This window comes from Topomyia yanbarensis, chromosome 3 (genome assembly GCF_030247195.1).
Source record: "Topomyia yanbarensis strain Yona2022 chromosome 3, ASM3024719v1, whole genome shotgun sequence".
Classification (NCBI taxonomy): domain Eukaryota; kingdom Metazoa; phylum Arthropoda; class Insecta; order Diptera; family Culicidae; genus Topomyia; species Topomyia yanbarensis.
In genome coordinates, this window is record NC_080672.1 from 414,910,408 (window position 1) to 414,933,031 (window position 22,624).

A 22,624-nucleotide genomic window follows, 5' to 3' on the forward strand; every position below is an offset into this window, starting at 1 on the left:
ACCTTCTTTTTGCAACAGCTGATTAATGTGTCAAAACTCGGACTAGTACTTCGTGTTCGATTTTCTGCTCGTCTCGGTTCGGTTTGTTTACTCTTTTTCAGTAAAGCAAAGTGTTATTGCAAAAGTCAAAACTCAGATACAGATTCACCGGATTTACATAACGTATTATTGTAGAGTATTTTGTCTGATTGTTACAAAATTGCAATAAACTGGCGACTATAACGGTAGTTAAATAAAACCATTCAAGCCATGTTAAATTTACTTTCCGGGAGAGTAGCAGCGGTGAGCATTTTGATTTAATATGTTAAATGTGAAAGCATGTTTACCTCTAAAATCCTCTTCAGTTGACCAACGAATTTGCTCACATCCTTGTACGAAATTACGCCCATCGAGCCTCGGTTCAAGTGCTTTTTACCAAACACGACCAAAGAATGTTGAAAGTCATCAGTGAACCTACATGGGTTCCACACGCACCTATGTCTAGCAGAACGAATCCCACCGTAGATGGATCACAGCCAGCAGCAGTCGATGAGCAGCAAGGTGGATTCTTCAAGCGGTTAATAAATAAAATTGGCTTCATAGACAATTCCCGCCTTCGATTGCGTGTATCAAGCGCCTATCTCTACGAATCCGTTGCCGACAGCATCAACTATGCCGAGTTTTACATGCATTTCAAAATGCCAAATACGTTCAACACCTGGTTCTTGATCACGGAACTGCACGTTTGGATGCTTCTGGTACGTGCCATGGCGGAGGGGCCGGAAAAGGATGCAGCAGGACGGTACATGCGAAACTGCATAGTGGAATCGATGTGGAACGATGTGTCAACCCGGGCGAAACAACTTTCGGCCAACAATCCGTCCGCGGTGCGGCCACAGATTCAGTTGCTCTCGGAGCAGTTTCAAGCGGCACTCCTGACCTACGACGAGGGCATCAACGGTGACGATAAGGTACTGGCGGCGGCACTGTGGCGGAGGTTTCTCTCCAGCAAATGTGACGACTACGAAATGTTGGAACTGTTAGTGAAATACGTGCGGAAACAGGTTTGTATTGATCATCACATGCCTATATGGGGTAGCCGAGAATACAAATTCCCTTTATCCCTTTAATTTGTATTAGAATGCAAAAATTCTAGAGGTCTCTCGGCGTAGGGATCGCTTAGCAAACTCTATCTGGAAAAGTCTGCAATGATTGGTGGAAAGACTGGAGTAAGACCATAAATATGTCTTACACAGACAAATCTAAAATCAGAATGTTGGCTGCAAAAACTACTCAGAGTAAACATGATCGATTCTTATTTAGAAGAACCCTGATTCTGATCTTAGGTTTAAAATTTATAACCAACTTTTACGCTTTAATACAATTGAGGGGTTTTATGTAGCTTATTCTAATGCGAATGGTTTGCATTCTCAATAAGGGCCATTCATGAATTACGTCACCCAAAACATTCCCAATTTTGACCCCCTTCCTCTATGCAACAAATTGTCAAAATCTAGATTACTTCCCCTCCCTCATATAGTAGATTTTCTCTATCCAATCCTTCTTAAGTCCGCCCTAATGTAGGCTGAGTAGTAATAGAACATATTACCAATTCCATTTCATTTCAGATGGCGATGCTGGATGAGAAAAGTCGTTACGATTTTGCCATTAAACCTAAGGTGAAATGGTTGCCGTTAGTTGAAAAAGCATCAGTATAATGAGGACATTGTTTGAATAAATTCTGGTCTGACAATTTAAAAGCTGCCGGCCAGTACTCAAAATCGTCTTGTCAATTTTACCAGCTTAAGAATATCTCAAAAACCTATAACGTTTGTGGAGAACACTTCATAAGATTTGATCATAACATTATGTTCATTTTTTCCTACAACATAAAACGGTTTTTTCCAACAAAAAAATTGTCCCCAGGGGCTCTATTCTCAGTCACGTCACTTAAACATATATTATTGTGCCTTGCAGAATAATCTCTCGATATGCGATTATATGAAAGCTCAATTGAGATAGGCGCGTGACAGCCGCCTATATAAATTTATAGGCAGCTTTTTCCTTGAAGCTTTCGAAAAGCACACAGCTGGCAGAAAAATAAAGCTCCACTGAAATCTGCTTGCGGAGCAACTGCGGCTATATTTGAAGCGCCTTTCAGACGCCCGCAATGTGAGATTTTATTATAAGCGCGACAATATTTTGCGTAGCATGTAAGACGTCAAAAATATTGTCGCGCTTATAATAAAATCTCACATTGCGGGCGTCTGAAAGGCGCATCAAATATAGCCGCAGTTGCTCCGCAAGCAGATTTCAGTGGAGCTTTATTTTTCTGCCAGCTGTGTGCTTTTCGAAAGCTTCAAGGAAAAAGCTGCCTATAAATTTATATAGGCGGCTGTCACGCGCCTATCTCAATTGAGCTTTCATATAATCGCATATCGAGAGATTATTCTGCAAGGCACAATAGCCCTACAGTTAACAAAACATCGACAAAGTGGATATGCCAGGGAGTGCAAATGGAAATTAAATGCAAATTTATATTTTTACGTCTAAAAAAGAGTTAGGTGTATCAATTTGCTGGGTGGTTGATTGCATGGTCGTTTTCATATTTCTTCGAGAGTTGAATTGAGATTTTTAAAAAGAGCCTTTAGAAAAATTAATTCTTCTGTTCAATGGACTTATCCAGCTGCGTTAGTATTGTGCCGTTTTAATGTTTAATGTTAAATTGTGTGTGCCGCCGCCGATGATTTTTACACGCCGCCGATTTCAGGAAAAAATGGTCAGCGCGCCGATTGCCTTTTTTGTGCTGCGCCGCCGATCATATTTAAACTCGCGCCGAGTCCATATTTGACCTGAATGTGTATTGAGTGAAAGAATTTTGGTATACTCTTTGTAAAACGATAATCTTATTGGATGTAATGTAATTGTGTGATTCTTACCATTACCAATCTTAAGGCAGGATATTGTAGTCCATATGGAAACAAAGGTGCTTTCGAACCGCACGGCAATTCAACTGTCAGCGGTTTGCTTATGAACTGTGAATTTATATAGTGTTCCGCTGTTAAACGACTGGACATGCGAATATCAGCCGAATAGGTCGGTAAGAGGTATTAAGATGTTCAGAGCTGAGTGCATATAAGGAAAGTGACGAGACTGCCAAAATTGGAATAGTGATTATTTGTCAGTGTCATTCCAAACGAGTCAAATCCATGTATTTTGAGAGGTCGTTTGTTCGTTTGGAATATTACTGACAGATAATCATGCCAGTTGTCTTCACTCTCCTTACATACACTCTCGTTCAGAGGTTAAGCAATATACTTGTTCTGATCGTTTCTTGTTTTACTAATCAATCAATCGATATGATAATGGGATAGCCTGGACAGTATTTTTTCTGACTTCCTACTCGCATAGTCATCCGGAACGCAGCAATCAACAGTCAGTCAGTGGAAACCATAATACTTCCTACTGTCGAATTCTCAGTAGTTAAAGACACAAGTTACTCAGTACAAGAAAATATTAGGCTAATGCGGAATTAGATAGCATATTGCCGAATGATGCCACTTTTTCATGGTTAGAAACAGTTAAAACTTAATGAACCGACATCTAAGCCAGCACAATTGTTTTTACAAAATCTGTGTAAATATTTAAATAAAAATACGTTGCAAATTACCATCGCACGCGTGAATCATCATTCTACTCAAATTTGCACGCAAGCAAGGCTCGTATAGCGATTGCTGAACATCTACAGGCCTCGAAAGTTAACTCACGTCACGTCATGCCTTCGATATAGTATTTCAAGCCTATTAACTATTTACCTTGGTCTGGCAGTTCAGAGGGTAAGGCGTTGGTGTCGTAAGTTTCTGTAAGTTTACAACTGGTTCTCTCTAGAAAATTCATCCGCCTTTCAATTTTCTTATCTTTTGTTTCTCTTTTCCTTTAAATTACCGAAAAGGCCTACAAAATCGATACAGTGGAACTTTACCGTAATCGAAACATAGTGCCATATTGGCCTATTGTTCGAAAGTGATTCGATGTTTAACCTGTATTGGAAGCCGCACCATTTTGTAATTTTATCATGCTAAGGATCATTTTCAACGAGATACGGTGGTAAATATTGATCATAGTAGCCCAGAAAACGTTTCTTTAACTTCTATTTCAATATTTCAGCAAAAACATTATTGATTATTTCGATGATGTGTATTGTCTAAAAACACTATATATGACACTGGTACGCAGTATTCTAGAATATGGCGTTACTATTTGGGCTCCGTATCACACCATACACATTGATCGTATCGAACTGGTACAGAAGAACTTTATCAGGTTTGCATTTCGTCGGTAACCCTGGCAAAACCGTTTCCAGCTTCCTCCATATCAAGATCGCTGTATCCTCATCAATTTCCCTACACTGCGAGGCAGACGGATCTTTCTGCAACGACTTTTCATTTTCGACCTTCTGATGGACAACATAGACTCTCCTGCGCTTCTAGCAAAACTCGACCTCAACGTTCCGGGAAGATCTTTCCGGAGAATTGATTTTTTTCCGATGCTCAACACATCGCACGCAGTACGGCCAGAATAATCCTTTGGATGTTTGCTGTCAACTCTTCAATAGTGTCTATCATTTGTTTGATTTTAATATTAGTAGAGAATCGTTTAAATTAAAAATAGGATTAAGTTAGTGTTTAGTCTAAGTCTGTGCGATGAAACTTTTTTAAATCAAACACAATACAATACAATGATTATCCGTAGGATCTCGTTCACGTGACTGTCTATTGAGAGTGGAAACCTTCTTTCACGGTGGGGATACAGTTGACTGCTTGTTTGCTGTATCTTTGGGATTATTTGCTTCTCTCATGTCTGACGTCCAGGTCTTCATAGTTAAAGCTGTATTGGTGCCGACGGTCGGATGTTGTATTTTGCTCGCCTTTTTATTAACGTTTTCGCCGATAGTGCTAACAGTTGGTTTTGGGGTGCTGGATGCTGTTTAGCAGTTGTCATTATGTTCTGAACAACTGTCACAGATTTGGGAACCATTTGTAGGTATTTGTATGGAGAACACTGTTTAGATTGGTATATCGTAGATGAGTCGGCAATTCGCTGAGATGCATTCTCGTTTGTATCTGTATCTTTGTATTGCGCAAGGATTGTTCATGGTGTGGCGTCTGATGTTAATGCATGCACGTAGGAATTTGTATGTTATGGGGACAAAGCGTGGTTTATTTAATAGTTCTGTGATTTTTAGTTGATTAATCGATCCGCATTCTCAGCATAAAGAAATTTCTCCAAGTATCAGGTGTAATAGATTCTATTTCTCCGTATTGCCACATGCATTTTACAATTAGCTTAGAAGGGGTATGCGGTCATGTCACCTTACCTATGTATTGCCATTTTTCATATACCCGAGAATCTTAATCCCTATGCTGTCACAAATGGCAAAACGAATACGTCTGTTCGGTCTGACATGTTGAATGAGATCAGTGTGGCACTGCGCAGGTGATGATCCCGTAGATGGTAAACTACCAAATGCTCCATTTTCACATTTAGAAAATGTTCCGCTTCACTAAAGCTCAGTCGTGTAAATATTCAAAGTCAACGATCGCAGTGTAGGGTCGGATGAACGATCCTAAACCAACTTTACTCATTATGGCACTAATAAATACGTATCCTTTGGTCTCGAGATAACGGTAGTCGTCGTTCACTTCACTCAATTGTAGGCTTAGGCAGAAGTACAAATTAGACTGAAGACCAGGTATTGTTATTTTATCTCAGAGGAATATTTATTAAAATGAATGGCATAAAACTGTTCATGCTTTCTGAAACTGTGTTAGCATCGATATTCGTAACGGTTGGCATGCCAAGCATTAGAAGCGGCGATTTAAATTTATCTTTAGTAATCGCAATTTTGGGTACTGCTAAAAATATTTACTTTTATTTTTTTCCATTTTATCAAATAAAATTAATTTCCAGTTGACAACACAGTGTTATACTTAAAGCTGATGACACCGCTACGTCATCAATAATTGGTTTAATTTTGACACACGCAGACACAATAGTCATCATAGCAAAACTATTGAGCAAATTACTACTTCCTATCCAAATCAAAAAATATCCCACGCCGCTTTGCGCCGCCGCCGATGATTTTAGCGAACGGCGTCACGCCGCCGGCCCAAATCACACCAACGCCGCCGTTAACGCCATTTTTCATCGGCGTACACCTCTATTTTAAAGATTTTAAACGTCAGATATCTCAATAATAAAGCTGCGTTGTTATAGAATTGTGTTTGTCATCTTCAAACGAAAAAACTAAAGGGCCAAAAAACCAAAACAAATCAAAACTATAGTGTTCGCCATTTACTCAATATAGCGATATGCTGCTTTTCAATTATTTTTTGTGGCATTTGGGTTTTTACAGGTGATAATATTTCGAATCGAGATCAGGGGTGGCATTGCGCATCTCGAAACGAAAGGTTTATTGTATGCAAACTTGTATGAAAAAGTCGATTCGAAATGGTTCCATAATGTCGTCCCTGATTTCATATTTCGTTCATATAAAACGAAAATGCCAAATTTTGTTTATTGGCCCTTTTCAAAAAAAAGGCAAGTTGTCTGTTTCGGGTGTACCGCTGTAAAACCATAAAATAGCTGTCAATCGAAAAGAGAATATGTATGACCTTTGTCAATCAGTAAATAAAAAGCGTATAAAGATTATCTGAACCTTAACGATAACAAACAAATTGTTTCGTTTATGGTTTTATTTACAAGCTTTTAAACGGTGTAGCAAATTCTGTATATCACTCGGTAGGAGGTAAAATGTAAGTAATCATCAATTCAATTATCGAACATTGTGCATTAGCTTACTAGGCTTTGGCTTGCGCTCATTCAATTTCGAATTTTTAGATGCACATCAACAGCATGACCCAACCGAATGGCGAAAACAATCAAAACTCTAATCTCTTCCTGCGCCTGCAGCAGTCTCAGTCTATACGCGCAAACATCCAGAACATATCACAACTACTAAACACTGGCCTGAACGCAGAGGCATTGGATATCTGCGTTAAGCTTTTAGAAGCAGGCGTTCATCCCCAATCCCTGGCAGAGGTGGTTACGCAAATTCGGCGTGAAATGGCCAATTTCGAAGCAGACGAACAATAAAATGTTTTTCCTTCTGAAGGATATTCTCTGTATTTAAATGAATACGTGTTAAAATATATGTTAAAGATTTCGCAAAGCAACATTTAATCAAACCGGGCCATGTCATCCACTAACGAAGCGGAATTAGTAGCGGTGACTTCTGTGACTGCCTTTTTCTTTTTCTCATTAAACGCGTACTGCTGAATGCCCGTATCTTGACTTTGTGGAATGGCATCAAAATGTTGAAAATCTTTAGGTTTGACAGTTGGATCCAATTTTTCCCCAAGCGCTGCCAGAGATATTAATATGGCTTCCTCCGTACGAACTGTGCGCGATCCTTGCCGGGGTACCGTGTTTAAGAATTCATCAAATAGCAGATCAACTTTTTCCACATTCAACTTTGGGTCGTTTTCCAGTGCTGGTTCTAATCCAAGAACTCCACCGAAAACTATTAGGGCGTGTTTGAATTTAAGACTTTTTGGGCTCAGTTCCTGAACATTGGTTCCTGTGTCAGATGTCCCAATCGTCAAATCATATCCTCCTTTATAGGGACTTTTGGTGAACACTTGCGAGAGCGTGTTGGCAACACGCACCTGGTAGCCCCAATATATTCCAGTTTCTTGACGGGGTTGTGTAGGTGCAACAACTTTTGCGCGAATCTTCTTGGATTTCAATTCAACCCCTGGAGGCATTTTTACCGTCACTCGTAGTCCCGGTTCCAAGTGAGTATCGACGAGAACATCGTTCAACAGACCAACATTAACAAAGCTCGTTCTGTCATTCTTCGTCGGTTTGTTGGTGACAATACCCTCACGAAATTCGAATTCACTTGCCTGTCGTAGATGGTGCTGCGAATCGAGAGGACTGAGAAGGCCACAGAACTTAAGATCGTTATGAATCGGGAAAAAATGTTTCCGTAAATATTGCGGGCACTCAAGGTATTGTAGAATACGGGCCAGCTGAACACAGCATCGACGAGCAGAAATCGTTCCTTCGGCAGTATCTGCAGATATGAGATTGTGAGTGAAATTACTGGTGCATGCAAATTGTGCACATGCTAGCTTACCTACGGTGGCAAGCCTATCCGTTGCCTGATTGCCGCTGCCACAGTCGTCGAAAACGACGACTTCGTCCACTTGGAAGATGCACGCCGCCCGGGCGATCTGTCCTGCCAGATACGTCCGAAGCTCCTGGGACTGTGCATTGTCTAGGATCGATCCGGGCACGGCAATGCTTATGGTTGATACAAGATCATTTTGCTGGGTTTTTGTCACTTTTACTTCAACAGTGGCTGCTTTTTCACGTTCCATCTGTTCAAACTCACGCTGCACTCGTCTCAACAGTTGATTTTGCTTTTTCTTGCGCTTCAATTCTTTACGTTCGTATCGCTGCGTCGGAGTTAGTTTCCTCGGTGCTGGAAGAGCAGATTTTTCTGATGTTGTTTTCATAGCTGGTCCTGAATAAATTATAAGTACTATCTGTAATAATAAGTATTACGTTATATTAAAGTATTCTATTGGAAGATCATGGAAGTTTTACTGAAATGAGAGCACATGCATTGAATAATAAATTCACTGATGTTTACCAATATAAATTTGAACAGCGGTACGGATTGCGCTGTATCTAGGCATATCAGTTCGAGCAGTTGCATTTTATGCACGCAAAAATATCCCAGTAAATCTACACGCCACCGAAAAACTACCTAAAATTCAGTACTTTTGACTCAATATCGTGGTATCGTGCAGGAATGTAAAATTAGGTAAACCGTGTTGAAGGTAGTTTCCATTTAACTACGGCAAAAATAATAACTCAACCTTGAGTTTAATTTACTTAAATTTAAGTTGAATTTACCTAATTTTGAGTATACCCCAAACAGCCCCGTGAAAACTGTTTGTTGCCTGAAGCTTCCACCAAATGCCAGTAGCGCTAGCTACGCTTCAAATGTCCAAGGTCTGTTCACATGAACTGTACAATACTGTTTAAAAGTTGGATTCAAAACAAGTAATTGATAACAATATATGAGAAATCACGCTTTCTGTTGCATCGATTCTTCTACACAAAATCCGAACACTTTTATCACATCAAAATGAAGTTTTTTTGCATTCGATAAGTTTCACGTCGTGTTAACAAAATTGGCTCCCAGCGATGTGAACGTTGCTTAAAGCGCGTTCGCTGTCATTTTTGACAACTAGCCGAGCCAGGAAGCCAGCTTATGTTGGCTTCAGTAATTTTTCAAAAAAACGTCAAAACATTCACCCTTTTGACCCCAAACAACTCAAAAGTACCTTACTGCACGGAAGACCTCAACTGAGTCGAATCTCTCGTTTTGTTTTTGACAACACTAATAAGCGCGAAAGCGATGCACAGCTCAAAAGTACCTAAATTTAAGTTAAAAGAACTTATTCTGTAGGTTATTTTACGGTTGCGTGTAGAGCACTCTAGTTAGAGTGTGACCAAGAGGCCATGACGTATCCAAACGAACATGAAATTTGACGTATTTCTATTGTGTATACGTCAAATTCCATATTCGTTTGGATACGTCATGGCCTCTTGGCCATACTCTAACTAGAGTGCTCTAAGTAAGTCCAGAGAAAACGGAAAGGTCTTTCACCCAAGTTCCACAAATTATTAACCAACTTGTTGCGCGAAAAGCATATGAACTTTGTACAAGGTTGTTCGTCGACGTTAAGATTTTGCATTAGGCTGTGCTTGTGCACGCTGACGAAGTCGACATAAAAATGACTTTTACTGTGAGCCGTGTTCACAAAAATTGTTTTATTTGCAATTATTCTGAAATTATAGCCATTTTAAACTATTTGGCTGATACATTTCTTCTTTTTCGAATTTTTTTTATTGATTCTGGTAACAAAATTTGTTTTTGTTTTGATTTGTTCCAACAGTTCCCAGTCAAAAAGGGCAAGTTGCTGGCTTACGGCCCGAACAGAAAGCAATATCCAAATTGATCGTAGAAACGTTGAATTTACAACAGTTTATTTTGTTAACAACAACTTTTCTTGTAACATCGATGTACTTATGATTCAGTCCTTCATGCCTCCAAAATCTACAACGGAACAACAATGTAAATCGATGTTTTTTATTTCAGAATGTATGGGAAAAGATCAATTTTTTCATTGTTACATCCCTTAACGACCCCCCCCCCCCCCTTCTTCCATGCAAAAATCGGGTTTGCAATTAAATTGGATGTAGAAACAACAAATGTGATTATATTTCCATTGTAACTTTTCCAGAATAAAATTGTTTTTCGTTGTATTGTAACAATAAAAAATGCTGTAATACTAGTTGTGCATTTCTATTCGGGGGGGGGGGGACTATTTGCCAACTCGGGGGCTATTTCAAATGCAACATTTGGCGATTTGCGGCATAACAAAAATCAGCCATGCGACACCTATGATTCAGCTCATGAACTGGTAAAGTGATACAGTTTGTTCAATTTGACAGTACCAGTTACCTGAGTCACTGAGGGGTAGTCAGATTCGCGATACAGTTTTGGAATGCTAGTGTCTAGTCGTGTCGTTGGTTTGTTTTTTTCACTCGCAAGTGAGTCGAAGCTTCCAACAAAAACTTCATTTTCTTTTCGGTAAAAGCTTATCAGTGCCAAAATATGAATGAAACATGCCCGCCGTCATTTATTTTACTTCTCTACCCGCCCCTTAAATCGCCCCCAAATCGCCCACGGAACGCGCTATTTAATCGCCTTTAATTGCCTAATATGAAAATTACAAATAATACTTATTTTCGGATTCATTATCTACTCACACAAACTTATCAGTGTACTGTAGGTAATCACCACCAAGCTATTTTTCGTCCAGTGAAGAAATTGGCCGTAAGACTTTGGGTCAGAGATGCCTTCAGCGTTACTGCATTCAAATTTATTTTTCCCCAGTCTTTCGGATCGAAGTGTCTGTGCTGAAAACTTTGCATGTATTTAAAACACCGTTCTAAACGTGTTTTGAAATCAGCAACAAATAGAACGGCGTCGTCTAACAGTTTTAAATTTTAAAACAAAACTGTTCGAAATTATGAAACAAAACGCTCTGCTGGGGATGTGAATGCTTCAGTTCCAGTTCTACTTTCAAATTACTATACAAAATAAAACGCTCCTGAACATGCCCTAAGTTCATTTTCATTAACAAATCACGGAGTGTCGTTCCCCTCGGGAATATGTCATCTCTATACTATTTTTCGAGCACTGTTGCGACGAAATAATTTCAACCTCTTACGCTGGCGATGGCGGTTTAAGGGATGATCATGTGTGCGAGTGTCTATACGATAGGTGACAGTAAGATCAGATGATAATAATAAGAATAGGAGGAAGAAGCAAAAAACTGAAAGTGAAAGAGGTGAACTTAGCATACAGTTTATTAACTATATCTCAACTTTTATATTCTATATCTGAACCTAAAGATCCGGCAAAGCCGAAGACATTTTTTGGAGTTCGAGGAGCAGGCAATAGGACTTATCATAACCAAGGACAAATAAATTGTAAGTCATGAAACTATTTTGGAATCAATACAACCTGAAATACAACGATGAATAAATTTATATTTGTAGCTTTAGCTGATTGATAAGAAACAATTCACAGTGTTTAAATAACTGCTGAAAGAACTACTGTTAAATTCGTCCGATTGCAACCTACTCTCCCGAACATACTAAAGAATTTATCTTGGTGCCCAATATTGAGCCAGACACTACTAAATGGAGATTAATTGTAAGAAATGCGGTACCCCGGTAGTGGAAGATGAAAACAACTACGTGTGCTTAAGCTGTGAATCAATTTTCCATGCATCATGCAGCGGAGTGACTGGTTCGACACCTAATCGAAACTGGAAATGCACGAACTGTGTCAAAAAATTACCGACTGCTGCTGAAAGTGACCCGTACAACTCTTTGCAAGTTGTTGTTTCCCAAATCGAATTAGATTTTCAACAGTTGGATAAGGAAACAAAGAAAGAGCAAAAAAGGTATGCAAAACTGTACCAACCCATGGATTCATTGAAAGAAAGTGTTGGTAAATTGATACAAATGGCGGAACATTTGCTCGGAAAAACAACAGAGGCTGAAGGACGTGCGAATGCTTGCGGTAAAGATACTAATGAACGAGGATTCCAATTATTTAATAAAATCGATAACCGTGAATCATTCGATCCTGCTTTGCAACAGATGTTTGCGCGCCAAGTTATTCCGTCTGATCTACCGGTATTCTCAGACACGGCCGAGGAATGGCCTGTGTTTATAAGCAGTTTTTCTAATTCAACAAAAGCCTGCGGTTTTAGCAACGTAGAGAATTTAATAAGACTTCAGAGATGCTTAAAAGGTCCAGCGCGAGAAGCTGTTGCCAGTAAGCTGTTGCTACCTGATTGTGTCCCACAGGTAATAGAAACTCTGCGTATGTTATATGGTAGACCTGAAGTTTTAATAGCATCACTAATCTCAAAACTTCGAAGAATATCAGCTCCCAAAAACGAAGATTTGAACTCTCTTATTAAATTTGGCCTCGCAGTACAGAATATGTCCGACCATATGATCGCTGCTAATCAAATGTCTCATTTAAACAACCCAATTCTTCTACAAGAGATGGTGAGCAAACTACCGTCTCATCTAAAACTACAATGGGCATCACACAAGAGAAGTCTCACAAATGTCACTATAGCGACATTTAGCACATTCATGGATGAGCTGGTGAGAGCAGCTTGTGAAGTTACTTCATTAAAGCCCATTGCGACTGAAGACGCTCCCACTGAGGATGATGATTGTGGCAGGAGTACAACAAGTAACCATAGTGCTGTGACGATGCGCAGTATCAGCCGCAGAGAGAAACGAAAAGTATGTGTTATTTGTAAGGGCTCTGATCATCGTCCGTCAAGTTGTGTGAAGTTCCACTCATTCACCGTGAGCCTTAGGTGGGAATATGTGAATCAATGTAAGCTGTGTTCAAGTTGTTTGAATCGGCATCTCCCATGGCCGTGCAAAACAGCAAAGCCATGTGGGATTGAGGGGTGTCGTCTCATGCATAATCCATTACTGCACACAAATTTGACCTGCCCACCAGCTGTATCGGGTGGATGTTTCGTTCCATCTCAACATTGTTTACCCTCAACTTTAAAATACGTTCCAGTGATCTTATACGGACCGACTAAGACTGTTACTACGCACGCGTTTATCGATGAAGGTTCTGATTGCACAATGATAGAACAGAATTTGGTAGATGAGTTAGGGTTACACGGTGAGCCCGCCGATTTAAACCTAAAGTGGATAAATGGTGCCATAGCAAGGGAAGGTGCCTCTAATATTATTAGTAGTTTACATATTTCAGGGTTGGGACAATTAAATAAAGTTTATATCAAAAGCGTTCATACGATAAGAAATCTCGCTTTGCCAGTACAAAGTGTTGATTGTGAAGCATTGCGTTCTCAGCACGATCACCTTAAGGATATTCCGTTAATCAGTTATTTTAATGCTAAACCTCAGCTCATTATAGGACTGAACAATGCTCATGTAACAGCACCTATCGTGACACGACTAGGAAGGCTTGGTGAGCCAATCGCGATACAGAGCAGCTTAGGTTGGTGTGTGTATGATGCACAAGTGCACTCTCGTCACTAGATACCTAGGCAAGTAACCCACCAGGATGCCCAGTCGAGTTACGGGGGGGGGAGGATGTTGCGACGAAATAATTTCAACCTCTTACGCTGGCGATGGCGGTTTAAGGGATGATCATGTGTGCGAGTGTCTATACGATAGGTGACAGTAAGATCAGATGATAATAATAAGAATAGGAGGAAGAAGCAACAAACTGAAAGTGAAAGAGGTGAACTTAGCATACAGTTTATTAACTATATCTCAACTTTTATATTCTATATCTGAACCTAAAGATCCGGCAAAGCCGAAGACATTTTTTGGAGTTCGAGGAGCAGGCAATAGGACTTATCATAACCAAGGACAAATAAATTGTAAGTCATGAAACTATTTTGGAATCAATACAACCTGAAATACAACGATGAATAAATTTATATTTGTAGCTTTAGCTAATTGATAAGAAACAATTCACCGTGTTTAAATAACTGCTGAAAGAACTTCTGTTAAATTCGTCCGATTGCAACCTACTCTCCCGAACAAGCACTATTTTGAAACAGCTCGAATTTTTATACTAAAAACTCATGTTCGACTCATGTGCATTTTTTGAACTGTGTAACGAAAGCCAAAATTTGAGTAGTTGTGCATGAGTGTGTACGCGTCACCCCAACAGCTACGTTTTGAAATATTGTTCAAATTCTGTCAGATAAAATATGCTTCAAATGGCGTCAGTTAAATATTTATTTTTTAATTAAACGATTAGATACAGTGAAATAGTGTGAAAAAATCCGCATTTTGGATCAATCATCGTAATGGCACCACGTAAGCGTAAAATAAAAGTAATTGCTCCATCAAGTTCTCCAGAAAAGGCAAAATTCAGTATCGTCGTCATCCAAACCATCCTCAACGGACAGGAAAATGAAACAAGCCATGTAAAGTTACATAAGGAACTTAAGAACATCTACCCTACCGTAAGTGTTGCAACGAATAGAGCAGTTTGAACCACAAATAGGATGTATTTTCGGTATTTTCTTTTTAATAGATCTCCCATGATTCCTTCATGAAGTCCTTCATCCAGGCATTGAAAGGTGCCATGCAGCATGAAGAAACCAATGAATACGCAAACAACCGCTTGAAGTTATGTGCAAAATTCATTGCCGATCCGGACTACAGCGAACAGGACGAAACTCATCCAATCATTTTGACCGTATTCGATTGGCTTCTGGGAACGATCAGTCCGGTTGCTACAATACGTTTCCGCATCTGTCAGTTTGTCAACCTGGTGCTAAATGCCATGGGACCGGAAGCCTCTCTGGACGATGACATATGCGATAAAATCCTCCGATACATGCTGGAACGGATGCGTGATGTGGCCCCGAGTGTGCGCGTACAAGCAGTACTCGCACTGCAAAGATTGCAGAATCCGGACGATCCGGATGATTGCGTTTTCCGGACGTACATTTATCACCTGGATACGGATCCGTCGTTGAAGGTTAGACAAACGATCATCACTTCGCTGGGACGAAATTATCGTACCATTCCGTACATTCTTGATCGACTCTGGGATGTAGAGGAACGCGTTCGTCGGCATACGTATCTGCAGATGAGCAGTTATCCGGTGAAACAGTACAAAGTTGCCCAGCGGTTGACGTTCCTGGAGCAGGGATTAAATGATCACTCGGATGCGGTTCGGAAGGTGGTTCGAAATGTGCTGATACCACAGTGGTTCGAATCATACCAGAAGAACTACGTACTGTTTGTGAAGGCGCTGAAAATCGATGCCGACGAGAAGGAGCTGGAACGGTTTCGAAACACGGCGAAGCTAGCGTTGTTTGAAATTTTCTCGTACGTAAGATTTTGGCGCTACAGATAAAGAGTTGGTAATTGGTGTAAATTAATGTTTACCCTTGCAGGAAGTATGGAATTGAGGATGCTACGACTATGTTTGGTTTGAGCGAGCAGGATAAGACAGTGCCGGTGGAGAATTTGACCATCGAAACGGCTATATGTTGGCAAGCGCTTTTACATTTCCTGCAGAAAACCGATTCGGACGAACTGGAGAACGTGATGGTGGATTTATCGACGTTCTGCAATTATATCAAGATGTGAGTATTTTTTTATGGATGGTTGTTTTCTGCCGACAAAACTAAATCGTTGATCGGTCAGCCACAGCTGGCGCCTATATCAGGTTTAATTAAGATTGCGTAAACTAAAATCAAATCAATCTTGCAAGTTGGCGACTATAAGAGGTAGTATTGACAGTGGTTACTGACTGTGTTCGTAAACGAATTTGGTTAGCTTACTTATATTTCGGAATCATTTGGGACCATTCGTAGATTACGTAACGCTTTTACTGCCCATTATCCCAAGTCAGTCCCATGTTCTATGGGATTCCCTATCTACATGGGACTGATTTCCGATTATGGGCAGTTTAGGGGAGAGAGGGTACGACAAAGTGGGGGAGAAGGAGTAAGCAAGAACGTTACGTAACATGTTTTTACTGAAGAAATATTTTTTCACGTATCAGGGGACTAGGGGGGACAAAAAATGACTATTTGTTACATAGGAGAGGGAGAGTCAATTTTGAGCCATATTTGTGTTTCGTAATTTATGAATGGTCCCTTATCAGTGTTTGTTGCGACGCCGTTTGGACATACTGCGAAGCATAATTGCAACATGACACTTCACATCTAGCAATAGCCGGCAGCAGTAGTAGATAAACGTTTCGCTGTGGTGCAAAAATGTAATGGAAAGAAGAGTAATGAATTTCAATAGTGAGTTATTGTGGTGGAAATTAGGTAGCTTTGTTGGAATTTGATTTCTTTTGGAGTGCCAATTGCACTTAGTATTGGCAAGGTAAGCAAGAATCAAGGTTAACGTCGGTCGGTTAACCATAGCTCCTAAATTCAATAGGTGTTACCATTGATTTGTAGATTCAGCATAGCGAGCACACCGCCGATTGCAAACAGGGGAGATCGTGCGTAGTTCAGCACTTGATGAAATAGAAGTTAGCAGGTGATAACTGAAAAATTGGGTAATAATGATTTTTTTAAATAAAATTACAGTTTTAAGTGTCAAAAACCAGTTGACTGCTTAAAAAATTTGATTTCCCTTCGGGAATATTCCTAAAAAGCAAGTGACACAAACCAAGTGCATTCTTTGAATCGAACCAGCCTGCAAATATCTTCAGATTCTGAATCGGTGAAGGAGTAATCCGTTATGGATCTCACGAATACTCCGTACAGGATCTGCGGTCCGCCGACGCGCGACGAAGAAATGACCGGCTGTTCGGAGTGGTTTCATTCCCGTTCTGTAGGCGGAGAGCCGCCTTCAGAAGCAGTGGTACTGCCAAAATGAAGCCTGTCAGGAGAAGGCTAAAGAGTGCCCAAAGAGGAAAACCACCCAGTAGTAACAAACTTTCCATCGGAAATGCGACAGATCTAGCTTAGGCTCTCGCTTGGTCGTATCGAGCATGGAAGCAAAGGTGAGAGCGCTAGAGGAGTGACAGAAGCGACAGGTCGAGGAGCTAGATGCAGAGGTGCGGCAGCGGAAGCAGAAATGCAGCGCGCATTCGAAAGACAGAAGGCTGAGATGGCAAAAAGATTGCGTGCTGAGGAAGAAGTGGCGCAGAGGACTTGGCAAGTGGAGATGCCCCAGGAAAAGAAGGGGCTAATCAATCGGATGAAAGTTAATCAGGAAACGTTCGAGAAACTGGACAAATAGATGACGGAACTCTTGGACTTTAAGGTGACAAAACCGGCGTCGACAAAGGTTGCTGACGATTCACGAGCGGGATGTTTCAATCTAATGGTGTTGATGCTGACCAAATCAATCTAATGCTGTTGATGCTGACCCAAAATAACGTCAAAAGGCTGATGGAAGTCGGCGAAGACACCAAAGAAAAAGGCGACCATGACTACGACGAAGTAGGAGCGGCCGTATCGGGACCGAGCTCCGAATCGTTTATGGAGAAAAAGGCCAACAGGCCTATCCAGCATAAAATCGAAAACGTGGTAGAATATAAGAGCCAAGACGGGCAAAACCAACAGCAGACTGACCCGTCAAAGGCTCAGTTGGCCGCAAGAAAAGGACAGACTTACAAGCTTCCCAAAATTTTCAAACAAACCAGCGCATTGACCATTGTTTTTACGGCCTCCAAGGACGTCTGTGGCTACTTGAACCACGAACAACAAGAGGCACTCGGAGGTGACGCACTCCAATTGGTGTCTGGTTAGTTACTCCTTCCAGAAACGATTCCCAGAGTCATCGGGAAGTTGTGTCGACATTATGGCCGCCCTGAACAACTGCTACAGAGTTAGTTGGGCAAAGTCAATCGACTGGACCCTCCTAAACCGAGTAATTTGACTTTTTTTCCTTTCAGGAATTCGGTGGAGCAACTAATGCCCACTGATTTACGCCAACATTCCGTCAACTGGCTTCTAATAAAATCTCTGGTCGCCAAACTGCCTGATCGCAAAAAGCGTGAGAAAAGGGGCCACACTAAAACGACGCTGACGGATTTGCTGATGGATATTGTGGAAGCGGCCTGCAAAGTTGTAGGAGAAGAGTTCTTTGTATCTTCACAGCGAAGTAAGCTGTCCTGACGTCACAACGAATGATGTAAGAATGTTCAGGCCGTGCTATCAATTGCGAGGCACGGACCACCGTCTGCGGCATTGTGCAGTTTTTTGGGAAGCTGCGCTATGTGGAGCGAATGAAGCTAGTCAATTGTGAAAAAGTTGTGTCACCTGTGCCTCAACGAGCACGAAGGACAGTGCCAAATTGAAATTTACTCTAACATTGGCGATTGCAAGGAGCTTCACAATCTACTCATGCATCCAGTCGGAGACGTGGTCGGATTGGCACCGACACAAATTACATCGCGGTGATCCGGGCTATTCCTGTTCAGCTGTAATGCAGAGAATAATCAGCTACGGTGTTAGCGTTCTTGGGCGAAGGTGCTGTCGTCACGCTGGTGGAGAAAAATCTGGTCGATCGCCTGGGCGCAGTAAAAGAGTAAGAGTAAAAGAGTGGCTGACCATCAGATGAACTAAAAACCTGTACCGGAACTAAGCGCCTGTACCGGTGGCTAGATGTTGCTACACACTGTCCACACAATCGGACAATTGTCCTGCCACATCAGAGGTTGAACAGCGAGGAATGAGCTGCACAGCGAGGAATGAGCATATGCGTGGGTTGTTTAACGAGCCGTGCGATGGACTGCCACAATTGCTCATCGGAGCGAACAATATACATTCGTTTGCTCCGATAGAGTCGAAAGTGGGTACTCAAATAGAACCGATTGCGGTTCGAACTAACCTTGGATAGACGGTTTATGGTCCAAGACAAACCACCACGATTTCTGCAGCCAACTATCTGGGCTACCATCACCGGATGACCAGCAATGATGACATACATAAACTGCTTAAGAGCCACTACGCGTTTGAAGAATCGGTTGCTATGCAAGATTGACGATCCGTAGCTCCCGGGGTGTGCGCAGGATTGACCTTGCGCAGGATTGAACAACTAAAAAGTCGACTCGGGAAAAATCCAAAGCTGCAAACAAACATCTGCAGGCCAATCGCAGAATACCAGCAAAAAGGATATAAACACATCGCTAGCGCCGAAGAACTAAACGTTACTGCTTTCGACCAGGTCTGGTATCTTTCGACCACCGTCGTCCAGAACCCGAAGAAGCTTGAAAAAGTTCACCTCGTGTGAAAAGCTGCAGTAACGATACAAGGAATGTCCTTGAAATCGCAGTTGCTGAAAGGACTAGACAGGCTCTTCCCGCTGATCTGGTTTTCGGGAATGGCGTGTTGCATTAGGTGGCGACTGAAGGTTTGATGATTCGCGCCGAGGACAGACAGAAGCAACAGTTTATCTTCAGTTTATATTTTAAACTGATTCTGGCAGACTTTTTCGAATAAGTCCGTCTGACGTTTTCAGTTGACTGTCACACTGATAGAATCGACGGAAATAACGAGGTTCACGAAGCAGGGAAAAAATCAGATGACCGGGGAAAGGGCACTGAAAATGTTAATAATGAAAGAGCTATACGAAAATTGTACCCAGACTGAACTCAATGTTTGCGTTGTTTATCTCTACTTTTTACGCAACTCTTGAAATTGACTTTATCTTCGTCGAGTGAAAACGACAGTTCAGTCGATAAGCAACCTTGGGAAGCAACGTGAGAGACCAAGTGTGACAACGGTACTTTTCGTGGTATGAAGGTTATCATGGTTGTGAGTGTTAGTGAGTGAGAGCGAGAGAGCGATGGAAGAACGGAAAACGTGTCACCTGTAAAAGTAGATTTATTATTTTTATTCGTTTATTTGACACGGCTCATAGCGGTAGCTTAACGGAGCCGTGGATCTTTTATACGTTTACAATACATGTAAAAATAAAAATACAAACAAGAATCAATTAATTCGATCTCGTGCGCGCAACTTTTTATTGCGAGCGGAGACCTTCTTTCGCGAGGTCTGTTTGCATACAGCGTCAGGGGGGTCATTTAATTCTCTCTTGTTTTTCACGTCCCGGTCGAAGCTGGCTTGGTGTCCGGGATCAGATGTTCTCCCTTGCTTCTTGCACTTATTGTTGATCAGTGTAAATCCGTCGTTATTGTTACTGCATTCGTTGCCGATGTTGCATTCAGTTGCTTTTGGGGTGCTGGATGATTCTTTTGCGGTTGTCATTATGGTCTGAACTGCTGCCATAAATTTGGTCACCGTTTGTGGTTGAGGCATTGGTATTGAAAACTCTGTTTTAGGTTGGTTTGCCGTAGATGAGTTGGCAATCGATTGAGATGCATTTTCCTCTGCATCTTCCGCGCAAGGTTGTCCATGATGAGCTGTCTGATTACAATACTTGCACGTAGGAGTTTGCCCCTCGTGGGTGCATAGCGTAGTTTGCATAATTGTAGTTCCGTGAGTTTTGAGTTTTATTGCCAAGTAGGAGGGAATAGGCCTTTCAACCCGCACCCTCTCTACAAAAACGCTGTTAGGAGTACCCGGGAAGAAGTTTCTCCAAGTATCAGGTGTAACGGATTCTACTTTTCCGTATTGCGAGATGCATTTTGCAGTTGGCTCAGGAGGGGTACGAGGTGATAGGTCATATAACCTTACATCTTTATAATCATTCTCAATATATACGGGAATCTTAATTCCAACGTTGTCACTTTATTTATTTATTTATTTTTCATCTGACCTAGTTGGTCTTAATGAATATGAAGGGATAGGGAAAAGCCAATTTGAGTGAAACATTAACTATAGTCAAATTGGCGTAAAAACCTCATATCTTTTCAAATACACAATACAGAACTTAACAATAAATACAGAAATAAATATAACAAAAACAAACTAATACAATAAAATAAACAATGTAAAAAAATATTAACAAAAGCAGCAAATAAAAATACAGATTAAAATGTCGTCAGGAAATATCTGGTAAGTTAATAGCCGGTTTTTGAAGGTAGCAGATGACACGTTGAAATCGAAATCCGCAAACACTTCGTTGAATGTGGCAGACATGAAGCGAATTGGATCATGGCTACCATACAGGGAGTTCCTGTGTTCCAACAGCAAAAAGCTTCGTTGACGGAGCACACGTTCCGGTGCATAGATGTGGAGTTGGGACAACAATTCTGGCGTATCTAACTCTCCTAGAAGAATCTTAGCGACAAAAACAGCTTAGGCTACTCTCCTTCTCGCTTCAAGCGTGTGTAGACCTAATAATCTATAGCGGTCTTCGTATGGCGGAAGATTAATAGGGTCCTGCCACGGAAGGCGTCTTAGTGCATAACGAACGAATTTTCTTTCAATTGCTTCAATTCTTGCTATCCATGTTGCTTGATACGGACACCATATTACGGAGTTAGATTCCAATATTGACCGTACCAATGCGCAGTAAAGTGAACGGAGACAGAGAGGGTCCTTAAATTCATTAGAAATTTTAAACATGAATCCCATCTAGCGGTTTGCCTTGTTAATAATATAGTCGAAATGAGGTCGGAAAGTGAGTGCAGAATCGAAAGTGACTCCAAGGTCACACACTTGTAGTACACGCTCAAGATGCTGTTCTCCAATACAATAGTCGTATGAAATTGGTTTGTGCTTGCGATGATACGATATTACACTGCACTTATGAATACTAATTGTAAGCAAGTTTAAGGAGCACCAGTCATTGAAAGTCTCCAAGAGCTGTTGTAAAGCTAAGCAACCCCTGATGCACTTGACGATCATGTATAATTTAACATCATGGGGGTGGGCGTAGCGTAGTTGGTAAATCGATTGCCTTGTACGCAGCGCACCTGGGTTCGAGTCCCAACCCCGCACATAGGGTTAGAAATTTTTCAAAAGAGATTTTTCTCACCCGAAGAGGCGAATGACCTTAAGGTTAAAACCTCTATAATCTAAATAAAAAAAAATTAACATCATCAGCGTAAAATATACGACAACCCGGTAGCTCGATCAATGATAAAAAGTGTGAATAAGAGTGGGCCCAAATTACTTCCTTGAGGAACACCCGAGTTGTTCGAAAATGGGGCAGAGAACACACATCCAATTTTTACTACAAGTGTTCGATCCCTCAGATATGATTCGAGCCAACGAATCAGATCAAAAGACACTCCTATTAATTTCAACCGTTCCAGAAGTATTGCGTGATCAACTCTGTCAAATGCTGATTTCAAGTCGGTATATACAGTGTCGATCTGAGCACCAGCGTCCATGTTACGCAAGCAGCATGAAGCAAACCGAGCGAGATTAGTGGAGGTTGATCTTTTTGTGATGAATCCATGTTGGTCAGGAGAAATGTAGCTTTGACTGGATGCAGAGAGCACATCGTTCATTATGATCTCAAAAACTTTGGAGCAGGCACACAACGATGTAATTCCTTTTTAATTTTCAACATTTCG

The 22,624-nt window shown here is 41.1% G+C and overlaps 3 protein-coding genes across 5 annotated transcripts in view; 2 read left to right on the top strand and 1 right to left on the bottom strand.

The window, feature by feature from the left end:
- The first annotated feature begins 95 nt into the window (after positions 1-95).
- On the top strand, positions 96-1,760 carry LOC131692788 (ubiquinol-cytochrome-c reductase complex assembly factor 1). Its single transcript, XM_058980055.1, has 3 exons — positions 96-282; positions 345-1,043; positions 1,608-1,760. Exons 1-3 carry the CDS (start codon positions 250-252, stop codon positions 1,695-1,697), a joined length of 822 nt encoding a protein of 273 aa, XP_058836038.1. The 5' UTR covers positions 96-249; the 3' UTR covers positions 1,698-1,760.
- Positions 1,761-7,138: 5,378 nt separating this feature from the next.
- LOC131691687 (putative methyltransferase C9orf114) lies at positions 7,139-8,729 on the bottom strand. Its single transcript, XM_058978266.1, has 3 exons — positions 8,653-8,729; positions 8,180-8,591; positions 7,139-8,116 (listed from the first exon to the last, which is right to left on the bottom strand). The coding sequence occupies exons 2-3, from the start codon at positions 8,559-8,561 to the stop codon at positions 7,218-7,220; spliced, it is 1,281 nt and encodes a 426-aa protein (XP_058834249.1). The 5' UTR covers positions 8,562-8,591; positions 8,653-8,729; the 3' UTR covers positions 7,139-7,217.
- A 5,654-nt stretch (positions 8,730-14,383) lies between these two features.
- The window catches only part of LOC131690753 (condensin complex subunit 3), an 80,361-nt gene continuing 72,120 nt past the window's right edge, over positions 14,384-22,624 (top strand). For all 3 annotated transcript variants that reach the window (XM_058976724.1, XM_058976725.1, XM_058976723.1), the window contains exons 1-3: positions 14,384-14,678; positions 14,750-15,552; positions 15,621-15,812. In XM_058976724.1, the coding sequence (XP_058832707.1) occupies positions 14,520-14,678; positions 14,750-15,552; positions 15,621-15,812 (1,154 nt within the window). In that variant the 5' untranslated portion in view covers positions 14,384-14,519. The remainder of the gene's footprint in view (positions 14,679-14,749; positions 15,553-15,620; positions 15,813-22,624) is intronic.